This window comes from Ylistrum balloti, unplaced genomic scaffold (assembly GCF_031769215.1).
Source record: "Ylistrum balloti isolate Yb309-2 unplaced genomic scaffold, AGI_CSIRO_Ybal_v1 Utg370152, whole genome shotgun sequence".
NCBI lineage: Eukaryota > Metazoa > Mollusca > Bivalvia > Pectinida > Pectinidae > Ylistrum > Ylistrum balloti.
The window spans coordinates 890,524-918,409 of NW_026782152.1; the positions used below are offsets into that span (position 1 = coordinate 890,524).

At 34.9% G+C, this 27,886-nt stretch overlaps 1 protein-coding gene across 1 annotated transcript; it reads left to right on the forward strand.

The window, feature by feature from the left end:
* On the forward strand, positions 1–27,739 carry LOC132550842 (protein dopey-1-like). The gene is made up of 28 exons (XM_060214935.1): positions 1–153; positions 869–1,221; positions 2,531–2,720; positions 3,658–4,506; positions 5,061–5,252; positions 6,013–6,853; positions 7,295–7,566; positions 8,313–8,465; positions 8,845–8,948; positions 9,414–9,566; positions 10,138–10,697; positions 10,779–12,000; positions 12,493–12,700; positions 13,214–13,396; positions 14,188–14,317; positions 14,788–14,921; positions 15,399–15,559; positions 15,970–16,036; positions 16,656–16,812; positions 17,133–17,233; positions 17,381–17,490; positions 18,203–18,414; positions 18,924–19,076; positions 19,615–19,670; positions 20,510–20,565; positions 25,275–25,439; positions 25,826–25,985; positions 27,067–27,739. The coding sequence occupies exons 1-28, from the start codon at positions 1–3 to the stop codon at positions 27,430–27,432; spliced, it is 7,461 nt and encodes a 2,486-aa protein (XP_060070918.1). The 3' UTR covers positions 27,433–27,739.
* Positions 27,740–27,886: the final 147 nt, after the last annotated feature.

Sequence of the window (27,886 nt, forward strand, 5' to 3'; positions counted from 1 at the left end):
ATGAGTGCTCTATCTATCCTAGCGGAGGAGTGTGAGCTTCTCAATGACTCCAAGTACAGGGCGTATATCACCCAGGTGGACAAGGCACTGCGTAGCTTTGAAAACACCAGTGAGTGGGCAGATCTCATTTCTGCACTTGGAAAACTGAATAAGGTACATATTTGATTTTTGTCATTTCAGTCTGAATGATGTAGTTTTGGTAAGAGAGACTTCTGTCTTTGTCCAACAATAATCCTTTGCCAGGTAATTAGTAAAATTACTATGATGTCTATTGCAATTCAGTTAAAATATCTAGCAAATACCTTTGATTGTCCTATAATAAGCCCAGCCCCTGAATATGAGCCACATTTTATGTCTTGGCTGCCTGGGCATAATACAGGATAAATATATATATGTGTGTTTCTTGGCATTTTATACTGAAACTTTATTTTAATTGATGTAAATGTTATTGGAGGACACAGGCTTGACACTTAACTGGAACAGCTTATGGAGATACATTGTATAATAAACGTTTGAACTACCCATGTTGTTGAATTGTTTTGGTGATTTCTGAAAAATTAATACATGTGGCTTACTGTGCTTGTTCTAATGTCAAACAAAATATATTTTTTGTTGTTCCAGTAACCTTATATTTTCCTTATATTTTCTGCCTACCCTCTACCCTAAACGTTTTATGACAGTTTCAAAGAAGTAATGTTAAAGCCAAGATCTCTCTCCTATGTAAAATTATTTTTTTAAATTTTGAATTCCTACCTGCTTTGAATTTTTCTGACATGTTACAGGAAACATATTTGTTTGGTTTGGCCTTATATGGTACATTTATTATAGAGTCATTGTGTGGTGATAATTCATACTGTTTCTTTGACAGGTATTACTGGGACATGTCAAGTTCCCCGTCATTCCTAAACGTGTCACTATAGGAAAGCGACTAGCCCAATGTCTTCATCCCGCCCTTCCGAGTGGAGTACATTTGAAAGCCCTGGAGACTTATGATATAATCTTTAAATGTATTGGCACCCAGAGACTGGCTCAGGATCTGTTTATATACAGCGCTGGTCTGTTTCCTTTATTGGGCCATGCATCGATGAGTGTAAAACCCACATTGCTTACAGTGTATGAACGACACTTCATAGGTCTCGGCCGACACATTAAACCAGGCCTTAATGGTCTGCTTCTCGGACTTCTTCCAGGATTGGAGGAGGGAGCAGAGTATTACGATAGGTAATTATGAGATAGTCTTTTTAAATTACGGTCAGGTAGGCCAAGGAGAGATATAACTGTTTCATGTTACTTGAATTTCCCAATTTTTGTATTAATTTTAGAACCTATGCCTAAGTACATGGTTTAAAAACTCATCAAAGATGTATATGTGTATAATCTCTTCATAAAAGATAGGAATTCAGTCATCTTTGTCTTTCCCTATCTCGTTGAATATACTAATTTACACTCCCCGTCGTTTTTCTGAGGAAGAGGATGGATACTCTTAATTACTGATCAACTAATACATTATTCAGTAATTCAATGGTTTGAGTCCCATATACAAGCACACCATATACATTTAAGTGTATTATATATGTATCAATACAGTTCTTATTATAACTGATCTGATGATGAAAGGTAGTGAACAGATATGCGATTATTTGCAGGTAATCACATAGCTGGTCACTGTCCTTAAAAATCAATAATGATGATCTTGAAGGAATGTTGATATATTGACGTGATATTGTCTGCTGCTTTGATATAGTTATTGCCGTCTTTTGTAGATATTCTACGATATCTACAGCTGTCACAATAACATACCAGTAAACATATCTTGTTCAATGCACAAAGTCTCAATGCATAGGGATTTATTTTCACACAGACGATTTTTAGATAGGACATATATTTATGATCAGAGCAATCAGTTTTATAGATATATATTTAAAAAATATTGAGTCTTTTTTTGATGGTACAATGTTTGTGGTTTTGGTCAAAAACCTGAGCAAAATAAATTTCTTTTTTTTTAATGGAAGACTTGCATGTTACATTTACATTACATGTATATTGATCATGAATTTACAGAACTTGATTTCGGTGATGCTTCTAATTATTTCTAAGTTTGCCAGCATCTTATGGTTACCTATGTAGCTTTCATTGTGAAACTCATAAAAACTATTACCCTATTGTGTATGTTTTATTTCTTGTAAAGATACATATTTTAGCAGTAATTTTATTGCAGCAATTTTTGCCCTGAATGTACTGTGCTGAAATATGATTGCTAATAGCGTTGTATATGTGTTAATTTCCAAGGAAGTTAAAATACTCTAAAACTTGATTGTGCAAAATTTTGGATGTTTTCAATATATAAATCAAAGAAATATTATATACCTGCAAAATTTCAAAATAAAAATTTTTAAACGAGTATAATTTAATTAAACAGATTTTAAATTTAAATGGTGTCCAGCTGTCTCTGTTACAAATATTAGAACATTTAAAATTAAAAAAACCTATAATCATATGTTCTTGTGTTAATGTTGTAATTTTACTACAGAACTAATGGGCTACTGGAGGATTTTTGTGAGTCTGCCGAGCCGGAATATTTTTACACCTGTCTGTGGGAGTGTGTCATGTCATGTCCGAGTGTCCGTCTACCTGCCATCACCTTCCTGTTAGCCCACTATAATAAGAAACAGACAATGGAGGACCAGCTTTATATGATGGGACTAAACATTGACCTCATGGTGGGTAGTATAGAGTCTCGATAATGTATGATAATGTATAGATATCAGTGTATATATGGTCTCTTGATTCTTAGTGCTGAGTTGAGTAAAAGAAAAAAGAAAAATTAGACTGTGTTATTTTCAGAATGAGAGAAGAACACAAATTGAGACAAGAACTCACTTTGAATGAAATGTCAGAGTTGTTGAAAAATTATTTTCCTCCAGTTGTTCTTTGCAATAAAAAGAAACGTAAATTGTATGTTATCTTCAGAATCAGAGCAATACATAAATTTAGCAATTAATCATTTTCCAACAGCTGACAGTTTAAGTATCAATCTTAGAGTCGGTGTTTATATTGATTCTAAATTTAGTTTAATAGGTAATAGTGTTGTTATTTTATCACATAATTGGTTTGTTATAATCTACTGCATTCACCCATGTTTTGTGTCACTAGTGTAATATACCTTGGGGTGTTTTTCATTTTCTTTAAGGTGTAAATTGAAAAGAGTACAACATTATGCCTGCCTCATTAAATTTTTGTCTTTTATATTTTGAATCTGTCAAAATATTACTTTTGTGAGTTATGTGCTGCAAAATATTGTAAATTTATATTCATTACATTTGAGATTTAATGAAACTCATCTTGAAGTTTCAAATATTTTGCTAGTCTGAACTTCGAAGACTTGTTTCATCAAATGAAAATGAAATCATTTTGTATCTTGTGGACAGGAGGAAGGTAACCTCATATTATTTCACCTATGTGCCTTGGACCCCTAAGCGAAAGGTAAACATGTGACTACTGCGGCACCTGACCACTCATTTCAGATCCTGTTATATGACAAATCCTGTGCTAAAGGGAATATTTTGTTATTGTTTTCTAGTTGAGATTGTCTTTGTAGAGCTAGTTACATTGTATGTCTTGTCAAGTTTATTCACACACTGGAGCCTTATTTTTCAGGTTGAGGCTATCTGTAGTGCTGCCCAGGACTCGCTCGTCCTAGTACAGAGAATTCTGTTGGATTTCCTGCTCCTTGCCTTTCCTATGCGGAATGGTCAGCTCACAAAGTCTGACATGGCCAAGATTGTAAAATCTGTGATCAATGTGGTTCTACGCAGGGACATGTCACTCAATCGACGCTTATATGCCTGGCTTCTCGGAACTGGAGCCAACAGTTCTGGTAATATCAATCGTCAGACTGCAGACAAGGCCAAGAGCTTGCGTAAGGATAGTGTCGCAAGCGGAAGTGAAATTGATCTGTTATATTTCCACACTTACTCGAAGGATCTCCTGATTCAAGCCCTCAAACAGAAACTCTCAGACTCGAGCGAGGAGGACAGTATAACTGGAAAACATTCTGGGAAATCAGCTGTGTTAAAACCTTTCAGGATATTGATGAGCCTGTTAGACAAACCTGAAATTGGACCAGTGATTTTAGAAAGTGTTCTTTTATCTGTTTTTCAATGTCTATACCGAGAGACAGGTTTACTACATTCCAAATATAAAACAAACAATGATTTAGGAACAGACATTGCCGGTGAAGACACTTTAAAACAGACTAAAAGCCATGTAACTTCTGAGTCAAAAACTTATGGAGAGCTGATCAAAACTGCGAACTTATTGTTTGGAACGTTTGAACCTTACTTTATATGGGACTACATTGCCCGCATGTTTGAGGAATCGTGTCAGAAATTGACTAGCAGCGACGGACAGTTCCTGTCTCGTCAGAGGTCTGTGATTGAAAGTGATATTCCATCTCTTTCAGAACTCTGTACACTTGTGGACTACCTGCTGGAAGTGATATCACTGGTAAGTTTTAACAGGAGTCTTTATGATACCTGTTTGGTGTATCTGGGGAAATCTTCCTTGGAGCATCTTGTATACGATAACTAGTGACAACTGCACGATTTGTCTAACAGTCACAAATAAGTGGTGGGCTGGTACTCATGAAACATACAGTACACGATAAGATTGTTCTCCGTTTCTCAGAGTGATTTGAAATTAATGTTTATTGTGTGTATGTTGTATGAAAAGAGAAATTTTTTTATCCTCTCGATTTTGGTTTCATCCACATATGTACCTCACTGGTCTAGTTATAAGCCACAACCCCGACCATGAGAAAATGTAGTAGATTATAATGCAGAAAATGCTAAAAGATATCTGAACTATATTGGTAAGACGAAGAAGAAAAAATATAGTGATATTGCTTTTTGGTTTGTTAGAAGCTGAAAGAAGTTTACAGAGACTACTGAATATATCTATCTCCTCAAATGTAATAGTGTGTTTATGTTTGACACCAGACTTTGCTAAGAAACCTGGTGTTTTTGATTTAAATGATCCTAATACAGCAACATGATTTTCAGGAGACGTTTTTGGAGACACAGACAGAACATCTACCAGATTTGTTGTACAGGGTCACAACAACCTTGACCAACCATTGTACCAAGATCAAGGACACAGATATCAAGTGTACTCTACAGCTGTGTATCAAGTTACTGGCCAAGGTCCAGCCTGCTATGGACGTCCTGGGCCTGGATACGGTCAGCACTGATGGAGTAAGTCTCTGACCTTACAAACACAGCCAGTGACTACAGTTATATATACAAGTTATAAACATCTCATTGCCAATAATTGTTTAAATGTTTTTTTCATTTATATTTGTAGTCAATGGGTAAAGCTGCAAAGTGAAGTGAAACATAAACATGTACATTGTCTCCTGAAAATATGTCCCCCACAGTAAATTCAGGGTTCCCAATGCAAAATAGTATCTTTTTTCCCAATTTAGACCCCAAGTTTTCCCAATTCTAAGGAAAACACCATTATTTTTCCCAATTCAAAGGGTCCAGGCCCCAGTCCCAAAATGGGGTGTGAGAGCCCTGAAATTGTTCAGTTATTGTAATTCATGAATTTAATTTACAATCAAATCTGCCTTATTTGAGTTTAGTTTATTATTGCTTTACATCTTATTAATAGTCAAGGTCATTTAAGATCAGGTTTGAGTGATGCACTGACCTAAGGCCAGTCAGTACCTGATGATTGCCCCACGTGGACCTTGAACCCATGACCCAGAGGTTAAGGGCAATTGATAAAGACAGTCAGACACCTTAACCTTTTGGCCACCGCAGCTCCTGTCTAATTTAAGGCCACCTGCATATAACAAATACCTGTCTATAGAGGTCACTGGTTTGGGTTTCATATCAATTTAGCCTGCCCATAGGCCATTTCTCTGTAGCCTTTGTTGACAGATTAGACTGCGTTGCTGGTAGGAATTACACTTTTAACACATGCCCAATTTGATTATCATCTGTTTTACAGGTATTTGAAGGACACAATATGAGTAATCTATCCCATCACGGTGAACATTTGGAAGATTACAAAAAGTTACGGACATCTGAAATGAAGAGCAATAAGGATATTTCAACTGTCCATGAAAATGGAACCATTACAAACGGTGAATGTGGTGTTAATGGGGAGAAAGCTGGCAATTTAACTGACGAGGACCCCTCATCAGTATCTGACACAAAGCATAATGACAACGATGAAATGGAAAGGAAAAGTGTTGTGGACACAGATATTGTAAAGGAAAATGGACTGTCAGTGGACAATGAAAAAGAATTGATTGAAAATGGAGATATCCATCCAATAGAAAATGGAAATATTGAAACAAGTGAAAAAACAAACGATGAGTCAAAAAAGAGTATTGAATGTAAGTCAGAAGAAAATGGATTAGATTTTGACCAGTCTACAAATGAAAATGAGATTGATCCTCCGTTTTTAGAACGGAAGTTGTCTCGCAGTTCAGGGAAGAATTCGGCCACTACTATGATGCAGTCGTGTATCGAGTGTTATAAAAACTTCTTCCATACGTACGTCACACAGAAGATCATTAAGGACCCCAGCATCATCACTACCTGTATCAGTCAGATGAACACATCAACAGACTACACCGGTGACTACAGAGACGAGGACGACTTTGGCCTGCCAATAAGTCAGCAGGCTAGCCAGTGTGAAAACATAGGACCAATAAGTGCAGGCCACCTACACGAGGAAACCTTACAGACTTTTGACTGTGCTTGTAGACTTCTGTTGGATTTTACAAGTTTTCCTATCTTTTGTACAGATTTCAACAAAATCTTCCAGCGATCTTTCAATGCAGGTAAATACACAGCTTATTGTATTAAAGTATGCTTTGCAATAAGCCCAGGTGTTGGAGTGGAAGGGGGGCAAATACTTAACCTGATATTAAAAGTAGAGGGCTGGGCATATTACAGGACAATTAAGTATCATGTTTAAGAATTTACATTAAGATTTCCTGAGATTTGGTGGGCTTATTTTCCAGGTTTGGGCATATTATCAGATAAGTACAATTTGATCCTATATGCTATATGATTGGAAAGAATAGAAATAAGGATATATCAAAAGTTTTAAGTATTTTTCACTCTATGAAAGGGAAGCCATTGGTCAGAATTAATATGGTATTAAAGAATGGACTCAGAGAAAACCTAAATGATTCAAATTAAAGATCATGTTCATTCCATTAAATGATAATCACAAGATGTTTGTTGATTTGATTTCTGTATTTGTTGTTTGTTTCCAGGTGAAAATGTGACCCTGCCAATGTGGGTACAAGATTTGATTGCCTGTGGCTGTTTTGTGGAGAGTTTTGAAGTGCAGTCTGCGGCCATAGCGACAATGATACATTTGATAATTGTTGCTAAGACAATCCAATCAGAAAGTGAAAACAAAGTTGATATTGGTCTAGAAAGGTCCAAATCTGTTGGTGAAGGAAGTCCAGTGTCAGTCGTGATCATGCCTGCACTACTGCCGATCCATCTGAAATATCTTGGAGAAAAAACAACATTTTACAAGGTAGATTGGGTAGATGTGGTTCAATGGAGGGGTAACATTTAGTGACTTACTGTTGATATTGAGGGGTTAACATAAATAGCTTTAGAATTTTGTGCAATTTTTGAAAATTTACAGTAATATACAGATCTAATGAACCTTTAGTTAGAATGTATTAATTATATGTGGAAAAAAAGCAAACTGAAAAAACTTGTTATGGTGAGTTTTACAGAAGATTAATATTTTAACAGATTTTTGTCACAAGAGTCAAGGTAACAGTAAAGGGATTAAAGGTCCGGTTGTAAATCTTAATTAGAGCTTAAATTGAGATTGGCTCTGAATTGTTTCAGTCAGGTTCTTTGGATCCATACAAATGGTAGAAATTAAAAAAAAATCAAATATGATATTGGTTTTAAACCTGTAAATTATGCTCACTGAAAGCATATAGTTACCGCTTTGTCTGTCCATCGTAATATTGCCTGGAGCATAACATAAAAACTATAAGAGGTATCAACATAAAACTTCATAGGTAGATAGATATTAAAGAGTAGGAGGGCAGTGCACACGAATCCGAACTCTCATATTGCCCTTTGTTATTTTTCATACTTAGATTTTGTCCCAATCAGGGAGCATAACCTGTCTGACAGTGACTGTCTGGTAGGTCTGTAACACCAAACACGAAACATGACATTAACATACCAATTTTTGTTTTGTTTTTTGTTTTCAAAAAGTTACAATTATCAGTAAACACCCATACCATTGTGTTACAGAAAGTGGCAAGTATACTGTGGAGCTACATGGATGAGTCAACACCATCACATCACCAGCAGACAGTACAGCTATTTCATCACTTACATCAGGTCACCCCAGACAGCTGGGTGTGTGAGGATGTGATCGGTCATGCCCTTGTGTCCGAGAATGAGGTCAGCAATCACCAATTTATGGCGCAATATTTTACCTACTGTAAAAGTTTCTCTGTTAAAGGGGTAGTATTTTTCACTTATAATAGAGGGTTGCATAAAATGGAGGAAATGATAGATATCTTTGGAAAATATATACATTAAGAAACTATCGGTCATTCCTTGACTTCCAATAATGACATATCCGTCTTGCCCAAGCATCTGGAAGACCCAGAAAAAACATTAATCATTGGAAAAAAACATTATCTTACAGTAAATATCACATACACTTTAATTATACATTTATTGAGACATGGTATAATGAAAAGATACAGTTTTCTTGTACATTTGTAGTTTGTTAGATGTACTTGGATATAATCTATATCTTAACTTACATTTCAAGGTTGAACGTATTGGAGCATTCAAAAAGTTAACAGTTCTTTGGCACCTGACGAGGGACAGCCGTTCTGACCCCAACCCAGGACAACCTCCGCGCACATTTGACAGGTATGAAAGCACAGATTGTTACTAAAAATATAACAAAAGAATGACATGTAAATACTATTTCCAGATCGTTACAATATACATTATGTATATACAACATATAGCTAGTTATTATCGCAGGGACAATATTTTCACTATTCATGATGCATTAACGTGACCATGAATATTTAATCTGTGAAATAATGAGATGTGTGTAGTAGATGTTCATTTTATATCCAGATTTTGAAATTTACAGTCATTAAGATATTATTCAACCATTTGACTAGAAAACCATGAAAATTTTAACCCATCAAAATTACCAGATGTTCAGTATCTGGCTTTAAAAATATTATTAAGTATTTTCTGCTACATAGGATGTCAACATAAGGCTATAACAAGTTTAAGTATTATGAAATTGATATTCAGAAACTTTAAGGTCACTTGACCAGAAGGCCTGATTTATGTAGAGGTATTTCATGTTCGATACAGGTCAATGCTAGTGCTTCTTGACAGTCTGAAGGAGGAAATTAGTGCGACCAAGACCATTGCCACAACGTGGCTCACCCACATCATACAGCGGGGGGACATCTGTCGTGTCCTGAACCCTCTACTTACCATGCTGCTCCACCCAGACACCGCCAGGTAAGAGTCAACAAGATCCCAGAATGCTTTCCCGGTATAAAGGTATATAAGTGGTATACAATAGGTTTTATATTTGTCACAGGTCATTTGTCACAGCATGTCAAGATGGCATCATTTATTCATAAAATGGTGTTAGGAAGACAAAGTACTGTTTCTTTATTCAGAATGTTTCGTTTTGGATATTATTTACAATGACAATAACTGTAAAAATTGAAAACCTTTACAGTAAAAATTAGTCGGGAAAATAAGACATCTTGAGATCTTCTTGGAAAATATATCCTTTCTGCTTAAGACTTTTGGTAAAACTGAAAATTAGAACCATGAAAAAAAACTAACCTTTAATCAAAGTATTAAAAATCAATTTTGAACTGATAAGTATTGTTTGAAATAAAAAAGTACATATTAAAATCATGTGTAACAAAACTCCATGGCCAGAATTCACAAGTCGTGTGGCTAGAATATCGTATGTAATATCAATATTATTTACAAGCCCCTATGACCGGTATAAACAAGTTGTTGTGACCAATTCATTTAGAACTGTTATGAAGTGTTTTTTAATTTTCTGTTCCAGGATTTCTGTTCAGCATATTAATGTTCACAAGCCCAAGAAGGTACAGCTGACTGAAGAAGAAGATCCTGGAAATGAGCCTCAGATTTATGCCATCAGTAGCGAGGGTGGTAACATCATATACCATGTTAATAATTCCAGCACAAAATCGTGGTCTGCCAAACGATCAGAAAACCTTAAATCTTTCGCTCTCACATCTGTAGACAAGCAGGGGTCGGCTACAACAGCTCAAACAAGGCACCAACAGGAGATGCACTTTGATCGTGTCCGTCCTAGTGACCTCAGCCTCTGTATCAACCCTTTTGGGTCAGAGAGTAGTCTTGATAGACTAGTGTTCGAAGGTTATGAGACCTCCACACAAGTAAATCTAGTCGGAGCAACACGGCTAGACCGGGAGACTTGTGCTAAGGAAGGTATATTCTTTGATGCAAATGAAAATGGATCCCAAAGTTGTAGTGAGACCAGTCCTCAAGAAGACAGCCCAATGATAAATGGATCTGAAAGTATGGTTAATGAGATTCTCATGGAAGTCCTGAACACAGTTGTCCCCCCTTCTCTGGAGAGTTCTGTTGCTCTAGAACAAGACGATCAAGATATTGATGAGGATTTTATTCTTGAAGATTCAGATGCTACTGTTCCAAAAGTGGTCGAGGCAAAAGGAGAAAATCGACCACGCTTACCCAGTGTGTCGTCGAAGACCAGTAGTGTTATAGAAGATCACGATATCTTAAACACAGTTGATAATAGGGGCATGGAAATTGACTCACCAACAGAAAGTGAAATAGATTTACCAAATCAACAACACACACACCATGGAAAAGACAGAAATTTCAACAATGTTCACCCTCTTCATATGCATATGTTGTTGTACACACAGAAATACGACCACAAACGAACATTGTATGCATTAACGACATTGAGATCAATGCTAGTTACTTGTCCAAGACTTGTAGTTACTGCTCTGGTTACTACAAGTATAAGTGCCACGAGGACGCCACAATTGGCCAAACTACAACTTTTATTGGCCCGTCACAGAAAATCGGTATTTGGGAAAAACTTTTTTGGTGATCTACCTCCAGAAGTTATGTCCAGTTATCGAAGTAACATGTACATTGAAGTTATTATAACTGTGTGTTTGTTTTTTGTTCGAAGTTACTTTCCCAACCTGATGATAAGCAAACTTTCCCATGGCGAGTTGCTAGGCAACAAAGAAGTTCACATCCTGGCTACGGAAGTACTAACACTTCTCATGTCAGAGTTGATCGTTATCATGAAAGAAAGCGGGAAAAGTTTTGTATCGTACATCAAAGATCTTCTAGTCAGATGTAAAGTGCAAAAAGCCCTTTTGCACTGCTGTCTTGCATCTGTGTATAACTTCAGAAAGAAAGACAAAATTGTTGCAGCTTCATCGAAAATCACCGAGGCTATCATACGATTTAATGACGAAAACTTGGACCTATCTGTTAACGAGACATTCCAGATCCGTCTGCTAAATTTAATGTTGGTTCTTATCATGTTGGAGGGAAACATTGAAAAAGTATTTTCCGATGTGCCTGAAAGTTCCGGGACAACGACTCCCTCAGCAGAATGGGAACGTCCTCGTGTAAACTTCCAGCAGTCATTACTTCATGCCCGGTTCCAGGGTTCCCTTCCCATAGTGCAACAGAGGATGTTCCTGTCCTGTGTTCTCAGTGCCATGAAACAATCTCACATGCGCCATATGCACCGTCACTGGGTTGCCATGGTAACATCTGGTCTGCCATTCATGAGTAAAGCCCTGTCCAGCATCGTGATGAATGTGGTGGCCCAGCTTTGTCGTAACATTGAAATGGTAGCCTCCAAATATGAGGACCATACGAAGAAAAGGTAATTCTAATGTATATTTTGTAGAATTGTACAAAAATCTATTAAGTCAATACTGTAGATTCATGGAAGGTTTACTTTCATCAATGTTGTGAGTACATTAGATCTATTAACAGTGTAAATTAGTATCATTTTAGTCAATTACTTACAAAAGTTGACAGTGTAAGTCAAAAACTGTCAAATTGAAATTAAAATGTTATATATCTGTACAAAGATATTTTCACCTCAGGTTGCCTCATGATCATTTCACCCTCAGAGGATTATGTAAAAGGGTGATATAAATGTAACAAATTGTCACCCCCATCTTCTATTCACCCTCCTTGTTCATGGCCAATAGGGTGAAAATTATAGGAAGCGAAAAATTCCCGCAATTCGGGTTATATGAAATTACAAGTTTTTGAGAATTCCTTTGAGATGGCTCGCTGGATGACAATATCTTCTGGTCATTGTATCTGAATTATTGAATGTCTTCAATTTTATTTTTTTTTGTTGTAGAGGTCAAGAGAAGATGCCCCCTGACCACTTACTGACCATCTTAGAGGGGATGACCACCATCTGCCATTACTGTCTGCTGGACAATGCCTCTCCAGTGTCCATTGGCCTACCTGCTCCCTCAAGCATCAACATCACCACAGAAACGGGCAGTGCTGGACAAATTTTCACCAACCTCATCAACGTCTTCAACCCAATAGGGAACAGCCGGGTAGGTATTCCTCAGGATAACAGTATCTTAATTTTGGTGTTCATCTGAAGATTGTCACAAATCAATCAGAAGCTGTATTTAGTCAAAAAGATTTAGTCTGTTACGTATGAAGAAAACAAAATCTGTTTTTGAGTGTTTAATTTTTACAGAATTTTCAATCTAATCATTGGTGTATCTAGAAACCTACCTATGAAATATTGTTTTGATAATTTAAAGCATAATTTGTCACTCCTTTTATTCCTTGTGAAATTTTGCCATTGATTAGTTGTTTTACTTAACTGTGTTTAAAATAACCAAAATAAATTATTTTCCATTTGACTTACTAAATTTAATATGGAGGTATATTCACAAGTTCACACATAGCTGTGATTAAATGCCAAATATAGGAAAAATTCCAGACCTTCTAAATATTTAACCTTGTATGCAATGACTTTATAGTTTTCAAAATGTAACTATGTTTCTCTCTTTAAAATCAAGTTGTATGTCTATTTAACATATATTTTCTTTGCTCAGGAGGCAAGTCCCCAGAGAGAGACTCCTCTAGTACCTATTATGGATGCACGTCGAAGCCTTCTCAGCATCATGCCACGCATCATAGCCTGTCTTACATCACTCTGGAAGGCTGCCAAGTATGCAGAGGAGCAAGTTGGTGATGAGAGCAAGTCTCACCCAACTTGGATTATGGGAACGCCAAAGGTTAGCTTTACTCTATATAAAAAACTTCAAGTGCAATCTCTTCAGGTTGAATAGATGTTCTTATATCACAAATGTTAGATGAAGATGACTCTTGTCATTGAAACATCACACCTTAATTTTGTGGCCGGTTTTGACTAAAAAACATCAGTTTATACAAGATTTAAAACATACCCAGAAATCAAAATTGAGTACCACATATTGATTGTTATCAAAACTTATCTATTGAGGTTACAACTGGAAATGTTTTTCCAGTCAATCAAAATTGACCTGTTCGAGTCAAAATGGACCACTTGACTGTTGTACTGTGTCAGTAACTAGGTATGGGCTACCATGATTGAAGATGTGGTGAGAGAAACAAGTTCACTTTATCTATCATAGTAATACCTCAACACTTGATCTTGCTAGTAGAAACATGTATTTCAGATTTGAGTATACATTGTAATGTAGAATGTATTACACAAATGAAATTGGTATTTTAATCGAAAGAAGGGGTTCCCTACAGAAATTTTGAAATAGCTCCATGGTTACACAATTACTTAAGGTGAGAAAATGAGAAAATATTTACAATTCTTGGAAAACTTAATACAGTAAAGTAAAGCACTGCTATGAGAAGATGTCAGGTTTTTTGATGAGTGCACTTTCCTTCTCCTATACTTGTACTGTGTTAGACGCAGTCCTCCTCAGCGCATACCTAAGAATATCTCCATTCAGAACACACAATTTTTAGCTGTTTACCTATAGAAGATGTTGTCTTTTCCATGCTTCTATATTGTTGATTTTTATATGTAAAGGTGATCCGCCAGAAGATCCTTGAGTTTTTGAGTCCTATATCGTTACCCCACGGAACCAACCTTCTGGCTGCTGTGGGCGTGGCCTGGAATGATCGCATGCGAAAAAATGGAGCCTCGTATAAGAAGGTTTGTGTTAAAACAACGACCTTAAGTTTATAAAAGTATATGATTTTATTTCAAGATTGATTTTTTGATTTTAGCATCATCAAATATTTATTGTTAGCCAGTTACTGTAAAGTCATATATTTTCATGAGGCTGAAATTTCATGGTTTTCAAAAATAATGTTTTCTTTGGCACATGATTTTGTGGATAAATCAAGTCCGCAAAATCCACTAGTACTATAATACACTTGTACTATAATCCATGCCAATTTTTATCTGTGTCATTTTGTGTACATAAAAATTGGTGGATTAATTTTTTTATTTCACAGATTCAATTTTGGTGATTATTTTAATTTACCGTGAAAAAGCGAAAATAACATCACAACCAAAATATCCAGTTATACAGTAGTCTATACAAGCTGTAATGAAGGAAATTCATTGTTCTTTTTCCACTGTAAGACATACCTGTACCATTGTTTACTGTTTTCTAGGGGTCAGTTCCAGCCACAGATGACCAGTTACTGTTAGTGGACCTGGTCAGTGCCATTAAAGTCCTCCCTACAGACACACTCGTGCAAACTGTCAAGCAGGTGTTGAAACAGCCTCCGCCAACCAACCTCAGCCGAACCAGGGTAGGTACATCTTAGAAACAATACACCAAAACCTTCTTCAAGGGGATAAAAGGTCAGATTGTATTACCATATTTTCCATATTTGTGTTCTTGAAAAGTACTGTAAAATAGTCTTTGTGGTCCCTATTTCCTGTTACATCTATTTTGATAACCATGAACTTGACTGTTGAGAAAATGCAAAACCTTGAGAAAAAATTAAAAAAATTAATAAGTAAAATCACTTAATTCTGTTATTGTTTTTACTTAAGAGGGTTTTTGTGTTTTGTTTCACTGTTTTCGATGATGGAATACTTTGGCAAAATGAAAGGAAATCCATTTTATATGATACATCCGTTTCCTTCAAGTTTATTTGTTCTACCAAAAAAAAGATTGTGTGTTGTATAAAGTGTTGTGTAGGGCATAGCATGATGTAGTTAATTTCTTTTTATTAATTACAGTTAAAAATAAAATCTTTTGTTTGATTTTTTTTCCATTTCAGAAAAGCATACCACTGGAGGTGAACATGCTTCAGTTTTTCTATGCCTATGTACAGCAGACATCAGCTAGTCAATTGGTGGATTCATGGAACGCTTTGTGTTCTCTACTACGAGACAGTCTTCAACTCAACCTTCTACCACCCGGGAAATTTATACTCTTACAGTAAGTATACAATGCATTGGTTCACTTGAGGTGTACCTTGATGAGTGTTGTAGTTTGGCAATGTAATGCATTTGTTTAATTGCTACCTGGATATTTTGATAATGAATTCACATATGCTATATAGTAGGCTTTGATACAAAATTTATACAGAGTTTGGTCAGCTTACCTTACCTACAAATTTTGTTTCTGTTGATAAAAAAAATATTGTTATGACTTATCAGAGCATAATTGTTCAGAAAAATGTTTTTTGAAATTTGTGCTGAGAGGAAAAGTGTTTGTAACCCCTAGAGTATTGAGGATAGTTTTGGAAGCACAAAGAGGAAGTCTCTTTCTCTGAAATCCTTTAAGTTGTAATATTTTGATAAGAAGTACATTCTGTATGGATAATACATTATTGCGCTTGGTTACAGAATTCTGAATGAATTTGTCCAGAAGATGCCGTCAATGGAAAACAAGAAAAATCAAAAAGAGTTACAGGTTTGTGGAGGTTTATTAGTATAAACAGTAACAAGCACAGGGGGCCAACGTACAAACTCTGACTCAACGTCAGAGGGTGGGCTTATTACAAGACATGGATTGTAACATTGGTTATAAATTTGTTGAGGGTCCAACATACAAACTCTGACTCAATGTCAGAGGGTGGGCTTATTGCAGGACAATGCAATGTTATTTGTTTTCTACCAACAAAATGAATACGAGTGGGCTTTTATCAGATGTGGGCTTATTGCTGAATATATATAGTAATGTGTTACACTTTAAATATTGTTTTATATAATTATATTACAGTAATATAAGCTCAGAACATCTCCTTGCCAGCAACAGTTATAACGGGTCTAGAACAACAGGCATTTCAAAATATCAGGAAATATTGACTGGTAGGCTTTATCAGACACACAAACTATACTTATAGAACATATAAACTAAGGTTAATGCATCTTTGTCCGGTGATAATAAATGGTAAACACAGAATAGAGGACAGCTGATGAGGCTATATCAAAATGATTCACTTGGCTTAAGAATGACCAGTACGTTTTTTTTAAGCTAATACAGAAGAATGACAAAAAAATGTACAAACGTTTTTTTGGTGCCGTTTTAGGACATCACACAGAAGTTACTGGAGGCTGTAGGATTAATTGCTGGTTCCTCTCTGGAGCAGACTACCTGGCTTCGACGTAATCTGGCAGTCAAACCCGGCCCACAGACTGACCGACCAGAGATGGATGACGAAGATGTTGGCGATGATGTAGAGATGGGTAATGATTAGTGTTTTGGTGTAGTTATGTAATTGAGTAAATATTTACACCAAGTACTGGAGCAAATTCTAGAAATGTATTACCTAACATCTTGATTACCACATTTCCATATAAGGAAAACTCATCTTACTATCGATATAGAATTACGATAGATGGATAACCCTATGTTTTAATCTTTGATAGACGAGGTATCACTAGTGTTGTTCTCATGCAGAAATAGAGATATCATAGTTGTACTACGTGCCCGGTATAGTATGATATACCATTAAAACTAGGGAAGTGTTATAGCATTCAAGGAATTTTTTCTCTTCTTATTACAGATTCCGAAGAAGCGGTCAGGGAAAGACGAGTGATGGACCCTAAACTGACCAGTGCTGTGGACTCAAAGTACAGTGTTCAAGCTTTGTCCATCCTGGCTGAGGTAGGTCTAAATGTTACAATTTCATTATCAGTCCAGGAGAATTTCAGAGGGTATATAGTATATTTCTGAAAACCCACAAAAATTAAGCCCCACAAAAAAATGATAAACTCATATTGTAATAGGATGTTAATTATTTTCTCGTTCTAGCTGACATCTCCCCTGTTAGATGTGGTGTACAGTAGTGAAGAAAAAGACAAAGTGGCTCCATTCCTGACGACCATCATGTACAACGTTTTCCCCTATCTACGTAACCACACGTATGTCTGCAACATGCCATGTCATATGGAAACACATTCAAATTCTCGTCATATGCACACATACAATACAAAATTTTCATGACCCATGAGAGAAATCTTCAATCACCCGAGACAGATTATGGTAATGGAAATGTTTGATAGTACATGGATATATGAATAAGCCATATGGATATTATATATGTTGGAATAAAAAAATAGTTGATATCATTGATATGTAATTACCAAAGTAAATATATCTGGTTGAGAGGGGTCACATGAAATTACCACCTTCTGTAATTTCTGGCTTTACTCTGAACATGCATCGTATGGAAATATTAGATTTCACATTTTATGATTGTATTAACCTAGCAATTGGTAAATCAAGGTGAAAAGTTCACTTTTGAAGGTCAAATCCTAAATTTTGATTGCACATATGTGATATAATTATCTTAACAATTCATAAGAAATATAACAACATAGCAACTATACTACTGAAAAAATGGACGTTTTATTTTCGATTGAATTTTTATAGTTTGAAAGGAAAAGGATTTATTTCTTTCTGTAGTCACAAAACAGACCATTTTTTTTTATCAATTTCATTTTCAGTATATCTATATTTTTTGTAGCATGCTCCCAAATAGTGAAAAGTTTTTGAATGCCTCGAGAAAGACAACATTTACTATATATCTTTTGATCAGTCTGTTATCTTGACTTTGACTTTGATTTTCTTTAGATCACACAATCTTCCGAGCTACAGGGCTTGTTCTCAGATCCTTGCAAGTGTGAGTGGGTACCAGTACACGAGAAAGGCATGGCGTCGAGAGGCCCTGGAAATGTTACTTGACCCTGGATTTTTCCAAATGGATGTTAAGTGTATCGGGTACTGGAGGAGCATCATTGACAACTTGATGACACACGACAAAACTACGTTCAAAGATTTAATGAGTGAGAATTTAGACAACCTTAGTCACAAAAATATCTAATTACCTTGAAAACGAAACAAGCTGTAGCAAAATTGAATATCAGTGTAATGATTATAACTGATGCAAAACATATGAAAGGAAAATTATTTTATAATAAATATTGAGTTTTTAGTGATTATGTTGACAACCTGTTATCCAGGATTAGTCCGTAGAGCATTTGCCAATGTGAACTCAGGTGAAGATCTGGGATACATGGTTTGATGCTTCCTACCCATGGCGTTTTTTGTTTCCAAGGAAATTGAAAAATTTCCTGAGAAAATGGCCCAGTCTGCACAGATAACATTGTGTCCTTGGTCAAAACACTTTAACCCAGTTGGTCTGGATGGCATGTGAGTGGCCTTCTGTATGTTGCTACTTAAATGAGATCCCAACTCAAAATGCCTCTGGCTGTTCACAGGTCAATAAATTGATTAAACAAGGGCATTTTTCTAGAACGAGAAATTAACATGACGACGATTTACTATTTTGTAGGCCGTGTGACAGTGACTCAGTCTGGGTCACTTAGTCTCTTCAGTAGCAAGGAATTGGAACTGGAGCAGAGGAGTCATATGTTGAAACGTCTAGCCTTCACCATTTTCTGTAGTGAGCCTGATCAGTACCAGAAATCCATGCCAGAGATACAAGGTACTGTGTCCTTCAACAAAACCGTTAAAGTTAAAATGAAGTGATTTTTACAGAAGACATTGGGTGGATTATAAAGTTTTACAGAAGACATTGGGTGGATTGTAAAGTTTTACAGAAATCATTGGGTGGATTGTAAAGTTTTACAGAAATCATTGGGTGGATTATGAATTTTTACAGAAATCATGGGGTGGATTATGAATTTTTACAGAAATCATTGGGTGGATTATGAATTTTTACAGAAATCATTGGGTGGATTATAAAGTTTTACAGAAATCATTGGGTGGATTATGAATTTTTACAGAAGTCATTGGGTGGATTACAAAGTTTTCTCAATAATTCATTTCAGTTGAAAAAAAATCACTTTTTGCATTTTCTTACTATTGTCAAATAGAGATAAAAAATAGTAGTACATGTAAAGTTTTTGCTTCAGTTTGATATTAATACATGTATGTTATTTGAACGTAGTGTTCATCGTAACTTGGTGTCAAATGAAAATTAAACTATTCTATGTGTTATAATTTTGTATTTGTTTACTCAGAACGTTTGGCAGAGAGCTTGCGACTGCCACACCAAGTGCCGTCAATCATGGCTCAAGTGTTTGTCTGTTTCCGTGTGCTGATCCTACGAATGTCATCCCATCATCTCACATCACTCTGGCCGACAGTCATCACAGAAATGGTAATGGCCTCGTCACTGGTCACAATGTGCTACTACTTAAACATCTATTACTATCTTACAAATTCTATCAAAATATTCATGGGTCTAAAGATGAAAAACTTCTGATTGAATTTAACCTACAGAGATCATGATCTATATTAGCATGTATTTATCACATAACTAACATGCTGTCTCATGTCGTACTGTCATGTCATAGGTATTGTAAGACATGTGTAAGATAGTTGTGACGTCATGATCAGTCTCATCTTGATGAAGTCACTTGATTGTCATGGTAGTGAAAAACATACCATCTGTATTAAAAGAAGTTGGTCTCAAAGGAAATTTTATTGGAAAACTTCACTTACTACAGGTTATTTGATAAATAGAATCTTATACTCATATCAAATGTTAGTTACATATCAAAGTAATGAAATTAATTAATGGTTCCATTTTGCAACAACATTCATGTTAGATTCTCAGTATATCATCAGCCCATTTTTGATATTTTTGATAAACATGAACGACTTTGATATAATATTGGTCACATAAGTAATAAAAAGGAAATTATCCAATATTTTATCACTGGATCCCATAAACGTCAATAGGTCTTAGGGTCAGTATATGACTTCTGACCCAAGTCAGTATTCAGACTTATCATAAGACAATGAAACATCATTTGTTAGTACAAATTTCCAATTAACGACATTATGGGTGGACGTATTATTATGCCTGGGCTTATTGACAGATATATGCTAATCATTACTGTGATATTTCAGGTCCATGTATTTATGCAGATTGAACAGGAAATGTCCAACGACACAGAAGAGTATAAGTAAGTGTTTGACCAGTCTCATTATCACAGGAAAGGCTTTCTCAATGCATCACTTTTGAAGGCCAAGGTCTACATGTCATTTAGAGTCTGATCTTGTCAACTCCTTCATTCAAATATTTTTCTTATTCATGCAAAGCTCATTGAGGATAATGCATCTTGAGCTCTACTTTTAATTTGTTTCAAATATGTGATGAAATTAAAGGGAAAATTATCTTTTGAAAAAATGCTTTGCTTATGGTCAGTGCTGTTTTGACCCTGTAATTTCATCTGTAAAATAAAATTCTGGTTTACTGTTGGTGGGTCACAGTATTGTTTGTCAGTGTGTAAATCTTGTCAACAAAGGATTGTCCTGTTTTTGTTACATGTTTGTTTTATATGTAATGTGCTGAAATGTATTGTTGGGTGAAAGTACTTCTAGCATCTTTAGAAGGCATGATTTTTTTTTTTTAATTCACCTATTTGATCAAAGGGAAAACAAGCATTTTCATTTTAGCATTGGGACTGTTCCTGTAAACTGTCTACTTGACCCCAAGACTCCAGACTAAATCACTCCTTTCAATGGTTCGGTTTCCTGCCAATTTCTTCAATGCAAATTATCAATTAAACTCTATGAGTGGCTCCACTTAACACCTTTCAATTCCTGGGGTCAAGTAGATGTTTCACTGTAATAGCCCTTAGATAGTGTTTGAAGAAACTTCTGGGCATTGCTTAAGTCCAAAGTCTTAAAGTGGTTGAGGGTTTAAGAAGAGGTTTGCTGAAAATGTGGCATGGTATTTTGTATGTAAAAGAAAACTTCAAAATGCTTTATAAAATTTTGTCATTTTAGGTAACTTTTCTATTGTGTACCGGATTGAACTTTATTTATTTATTATAACTAGAAGTGATTTTTTATGCATTGTATTTTCTCAATCTTTACTAAGTTTTCGCTGTGTCTGATTTGTCTCTGTAGCCACAACGTTAGCCAGCGACCGCGGAGTAACACACAGCCCTGGACAAGGTTATAATGACCGTCACTCTAGTTCTAGATATTACTTTGTTGTGTTTTTCAATGTCTAACTTTTAGTAGGATTCTAATTAGTAAAAATCACAGAATTAATTTTTTTTAGTGTTTACACTGTTTTAGTTTTGTTCAAATATATCATTGTTAAGTTAGAAGATAAACAAATATAAAAAAGTTTGAAAACTGCTGTTGAAATTTTAGTTTTGTTCAAATAAATAATCATTTCTAATTAAAGGATAAATGAAAAAATATAAAATATTTGAAATTTCTCTTTAAACAATACTTGATAAATAGATAAATCAGATTCTGTTTCCTTAGACTTAGAATGTTCCTTGCCTGCCCTACATGCATATCTCCATATAAAATATTATATATCCTGATAAGTATTATAATATATGATTTGGCATGTTAAAAGAGGAGGCTGAATGCATGCTAAATAAAATTAATATTTTGTCAAATGTGACATGCTGATCTAGATGGTCCTGTCTATGATTATAAGCTTGTTCATTTCATTACCTTGGACTTCTCTTCATCATTAAGGTTGCTCTCTTAATTTCTGATCTGACCTTACAACAGAAAATTTCTTAAACATGTACATTATCATTACTAATCATGATTTTATTTTGGAGATGTATGATAGGCTGAAGTGTGTCGTGACTACATATATATATTCTATAATTTTGCTACTTCTCTGCTACTCCTTTAACTCTTAATTCTGCAATTCAGGTGGTAGAAAGAAAAATTAACAGATTATTAAAAAAAATTAAGTGATTACCTTCACCTCAATTACAGGAAAGTTTAACAACAATTTATCAAATGATATTGATTACTCACTACTTTCACTCAAATCAAATTGACTCTAAATTAAAGATTGGTTCAGAGTGCATTTTTTGCTTTTGGAATATATTATCACATTCTGTTTGTTTCTATTAGAAGAAAACATTACCATTAGAATGTGTAAAGTCATCTTGTGTCAATTGTGAGCTGTCGTAGGATTGGACAATTTATTTAGGATAAACCCACTTTCAAAAAACAAGGTTTTGTAGCATGTACCTGATTCTTCAAAAGTATGATGTTTTAATTTTTTTTATTACACTTATTTTTCATGAAATAAAATGATAGATAAATAAATGAATAGATAAATAAATAAATTAGATAGATAGATAAATAGGAACTCGTCTTAAATTATTTTACACCACTTTCATAGACACTTAAACGTTTCAATAAAAACAGGTAAATAAGTTTGGGTTTCATCACAAATCGTTGAATAGGAGCCTTATCTTACTCTGATGATGTAACAGAAGAAATCCAGAAATTATACAACACCCTTCCCACGCATGTTGATGTTGTGTTACTGTCATGAAATTTAAACTTCATCAGATCATGGACATAACATGATCAATGTACCTTTGTATTCATTCAGTGATATTATTATATGTTTGAAAATAATGCGCACCAATATCGATATTGCTGATCGGTATGATTAACAGGAAATACTATTTCATTGTCCTGGAATAAGCCCACTCATGGACTTGAGTGTGAGGTGACATGTTTACCTCATGGGCTTATTGCAGAATAAATACGGTAACCGACTATCTCTGAAACAACCAAATACCCTATTACACCTAATCCATTCCCTGTCACCTATATTCACTCCGTGTTCTCCTGCCAGGCTTTCCACCCTAGCTGAAAAAATCAGAAAAGAAAGCACCCTTTTTTACAGAACAATTTCCTTGCTTTCCAGGTGAAGATTCCTTTATGGAAACAGTCTTTAAAAAAAAAAAAAAAATAAAAAAAAACAACAATAAAACATCTACCATGAACTGGTAGTTGCTTAAAAAAAAAAAAATAAAAAAATTGATGTTCTAAAATTTTTCACTTTCAATGTTTGGAAAAAAGCTATATAGGGACATTTCAACCTTCATATAAGAGTTTAACTGGCCAGCACTCAACAAGTCTCGTGGTGACTGGTCAAAGTCTTAAACTCAAGTTGATATATCTCAATGGGAACATACTCGTATAAGATTCTATTCATCATAAACACTTTCTCTGTCAAGTTAGTCTGAATAATGGCTGTTTCATCTTATTTTGTTATATGATACGTTAGAACAATATGCCTGATGTCCTTGTAATGAGCTTGAAGCATGACAATAATTTATGTAAACAACGTATCTATTGTAATTTTTTGATTTTTGTTTTTGTGTTTGATAATTTTTTTTGTAGAAAATTTTTAGCAGTGTTTCCAAAAATGGTAATTGTTATGTAGCTCAGCATATATTGCTCAATTTTTTCTCTTTTAGCAACTTTTCTTGAGAATGAATGACAAATTGATAATTCAAATATTGACCAAATTAATGAAAATGGGTTTCTTTTTGTGATCTTGGTCATATATCATAATTACTCTTGTTCTTTCAAATCTTTCTCTATCTTAATATTGGATTGATGATAACATTTAAGCACTGTTCCTATCTTAATTTAATATTGTTTTGTTTGTGTACGGGTTTGTTGTCATGTTAACAGCCAGTGTCATTTTGAGATGGGGTCTCCCTGTAGCAGCTGGTGGCTATTTCACTAAACAACATATTTCATTCTGATATTCAATATTTTACTATTCTTAAAGTTTCTTAAAAAACATCCACATCCAAAAACATCATGTAAGATATAGGAAAAGATCCCCTTCATAATGTTTTGGTATTTGTAGAATGAATATTTTTAATTTCATATAATTATTTTTTTTTCATTTTATTTTGTCAGATGAAAAATGTAAATCCCACCAGGGGTAAATTAGCTTATCTATCTTTAAGTATTAAGTATAAGTTGATACAAGACGGAATGATATCCCTTATATCCAGCTGATTAATGGAAAAGTAGCCCTCGATGAAGTTTAAATGTTTATAAGTAAAGAAATTAGACTTGATCACGTAAACCTGTCAATCATTTATACAACACCAGCAGAATACAGTTGGTTAATGTAGTATGAATATCACAGTTATGTTTTGGAGTTCATGAAATGAAGACATTTTTTTTTGTTTTTTTTTTTTTGTTTTGTAATTTGTTTTGCATGTGTTTATATAAAATAATTCCTGACTTATCTTTTCAGGATTGTTGATTATTTACTTACTTTGTACAGTATATAGACGTACTTAAACATTTCCAAATGATAATGATGTATCTGTATGTACCCTTCCCACAATTCACCACTGCAGTAGGTCCAGCCAATGTCCTGTCCTTTAGTCATCTCCAATCAATAGCCTACTTCAGTACAATTTACACATCAGAAGTCATTTTCAGATCTCTGCACCAATTTGTTTCTGTTTGTCAGTGCCCTCTTTTCTGTAGACTTTTTCCTGTTCTTACTGACAGGCCGAGGGTATTAATAAAAAGTCAATCAGTTCTTAACTTAATTCCTGGTTCATTGGTAAATACATATACTATTTTGCTTCTAACACTGTGCTTATAAATGATATTTAAAACTAAAATAAAAAGTGATACTCTCGCAGGATTATTTTACTGATTTTTATATGACACAGTTTAGTTTTCAAAAAGTTATGTTTGAAGTAACTCATCAAATGAAGTGATGCATCATCTTTATGTGTTACTTATGTGTCTTTTTTATGTGTTACATGTGCTTGTCTAAGTGAAATCTTCACCGTTATTTCATTCAGGCCTGTATATCTTTGTTAAGATTATCTCCCTTTATGTTGTATAGGACACAGATCCAGAGAATTGCAGCCCTGGACTCGACCTGGGCCCACTTTGGTAATGGATTAAATGCACACAACAACCCTGCCTGGCTCCAGTTGTATCTTAGTGTATGTAAGCTGCTGGACCTTGCCCTGGCTCTTCCTGCCGATGTTGTACCACAGTTCCAGCTGTGAGTGTACATCAATGCTAATCTGACTTTGCCAGAAATGGCAGAATTCATTCAAAGAGTCCAATGTTATATCATTTATGCTATAGATTCTCATTTAATGTTGTAACTAATTTTATAAAATTTATTAAGAACAAAATGTGAAAACCATGTCCCCCAGTAAATGTGTACATGTGTTGTACAGACCATGGAGTCAGGATTTTGGGATAGTTCCTGTGAACAGTGAGTGGTTAAGGAAAACACTTTACCATATCCAGTTATAATTATTTCATGAATTTATAACAGTAAACTTTTCCATTTTATCAGCTTTAGGGCTTTTTTCTCACAGCCTGCAAATTCAAATGGAAAAATCCGAAACCCAGAATTGAATTGTAATTGATCATACACAGGTACCGTTGGGCCTTCATTGGTGGGGCTGCAGCAGGAAACCAGGAGGAAGAGGAAAAAAAGGAAATTAACAATGACAAGAAGGAAGAGAAAAGGAAAATCCACAAAGCTCGAACATTTGTACCTCACATCATCCGTCTCACTAAACTGATCAATGAAAGGGTAAGGTTCATACTGATCTGTTTATTACCAGAAAGTAGTGTGATGAAAACTTATATAACAGTTATTATTCAGAAACTTTTTTGTGGAGGTCAGTTGATTTTTTGGTCATCTGACCCTATTGCGATTGCCGTTTGTCCTGGGTTGTCCGTCGTAAACATTTTCAACTTCTTATTAAGTTCTACATGTCTCATTGAGCTGAAACTTACCTGAAATGATCGTGACATGATCTTGACCAAAGTTTGTTAATTTCGGGTTGGTCCAAAATCCAACATGGCCACCATCTTGAAAACACATTTTTGACTTCTTCTGAAGTTCAAAATTTGAAATCTTGTATATTATGTCAGATGACTGTTAAGGCCCATGGGCCTCTTGTTCCATATTATTTTTTGATTTGGGAATGGAAGCATTGCGTAATAGGTTTTGAAATATTACAAATTTTACTTTTCTTGGTGTTTTGCATAAAAACTTTGTGTCTTTGAAATATAGTGTTATGCATCCTAATCTCAAAAAAGTGTTAACAAATATGTGTACATACAAAATAGTGACAAGGACTGAGTTGATTCTAAAAAGCTAACATATAGTCATCTTGGAGACATTCAGGAAATTTTGATATCATACTTCTGTTATAATAGGGTTATAATCAAAGCGCAAAGTCAAGGACAACTCTGACATTACATATCTATATTTAATACAATTTCTGCTCAAAGTTGGCTTCTGTTTGTAAGCTGATCAGAAGCTGAGTGCTGATAGAACCATCGCAGAATCATGGCAGTCTTTGTGATATCACAAGTTTCATTTCTCTATTGTATGTAAAGTTTTCTTCTTAAAGTGGAGGTTTGTTTTGTAAAGTTCCATTGTGATGACCAGACTTCAAGTTGATGAGTTTGGTAAAAACATATACCTGTACCAGGTATGTGAATGAGGTAGTGTTATACTTTCTGATCAGTTTGATATGTTGCTGATTTGAACATTTTTCGGGAACAAAGACTTTACGATATATGAGTGTATGCCAGGATATCAAAGTAACTATTTGTTCGATATACATTGTATTTGCTATTTTTACATTCCTGGTGTATTACAGACACGCGGTGCCATGCCAGTCCTAAAACAGACCCCAGGCCGTCCCCTTCTGACTCAAACCTACCTACGATCACTAAATGAGCTACAACCATTCTTCAATACCCTTTGCTGTAGCCAAACCGAAAGCAAGTTTGTTTCAACGAAACGCTCTGACAATGCCAGCAGAACCAACCAATCAGGAGCCAGTTCTAAACATCATCAGACAGCTAAGTTGTCAGCCATGCCAAAATCTAAATCTACCACAGAGATTGGGAAGAGCTCAGGGGCTATGTCAGACCCGCCGCTTGTCTCAAATACAAAACATTGTAGACAGTACATAGAAGAAATGCTAGAGAGAGATTTCTTAGAACCACTTCCAGACATGTAAAGGCAATCTGACTGTCGCATCTGTATTTTTCAGAAAACGTCTGAGTTGTTCAAATGTTTGAAATATTTTCTCCGAAAACAGAAATTCAATCTGCTTTTCTGTTGAAGTCCATGTATTTGTGTAGCAATTTGTGATAAAAGTAAGATATCTAGTTTTACTTGTATTGACAAAAGTGACTGAATTTGTTAAACTGAACAATGTATTTAGTAATATACTTAATTTAATACTATACTAGGTATTTGCTTAACCACCTGAGTTGTTCAGTTGTGTAAGGCTAAATATTTACTTGACCAATATATTGCCTTTTGTATATGATGTTTAAGTGATATATATTTATAGTATTTAAAATAATTCAAGAATATTAATTAATTACTGTTATACATGTATTTGATTTTAAATAATAGATTGTTAAGTACTAGATTATATCAATTTACCTCGTATTGCTGTTAACATA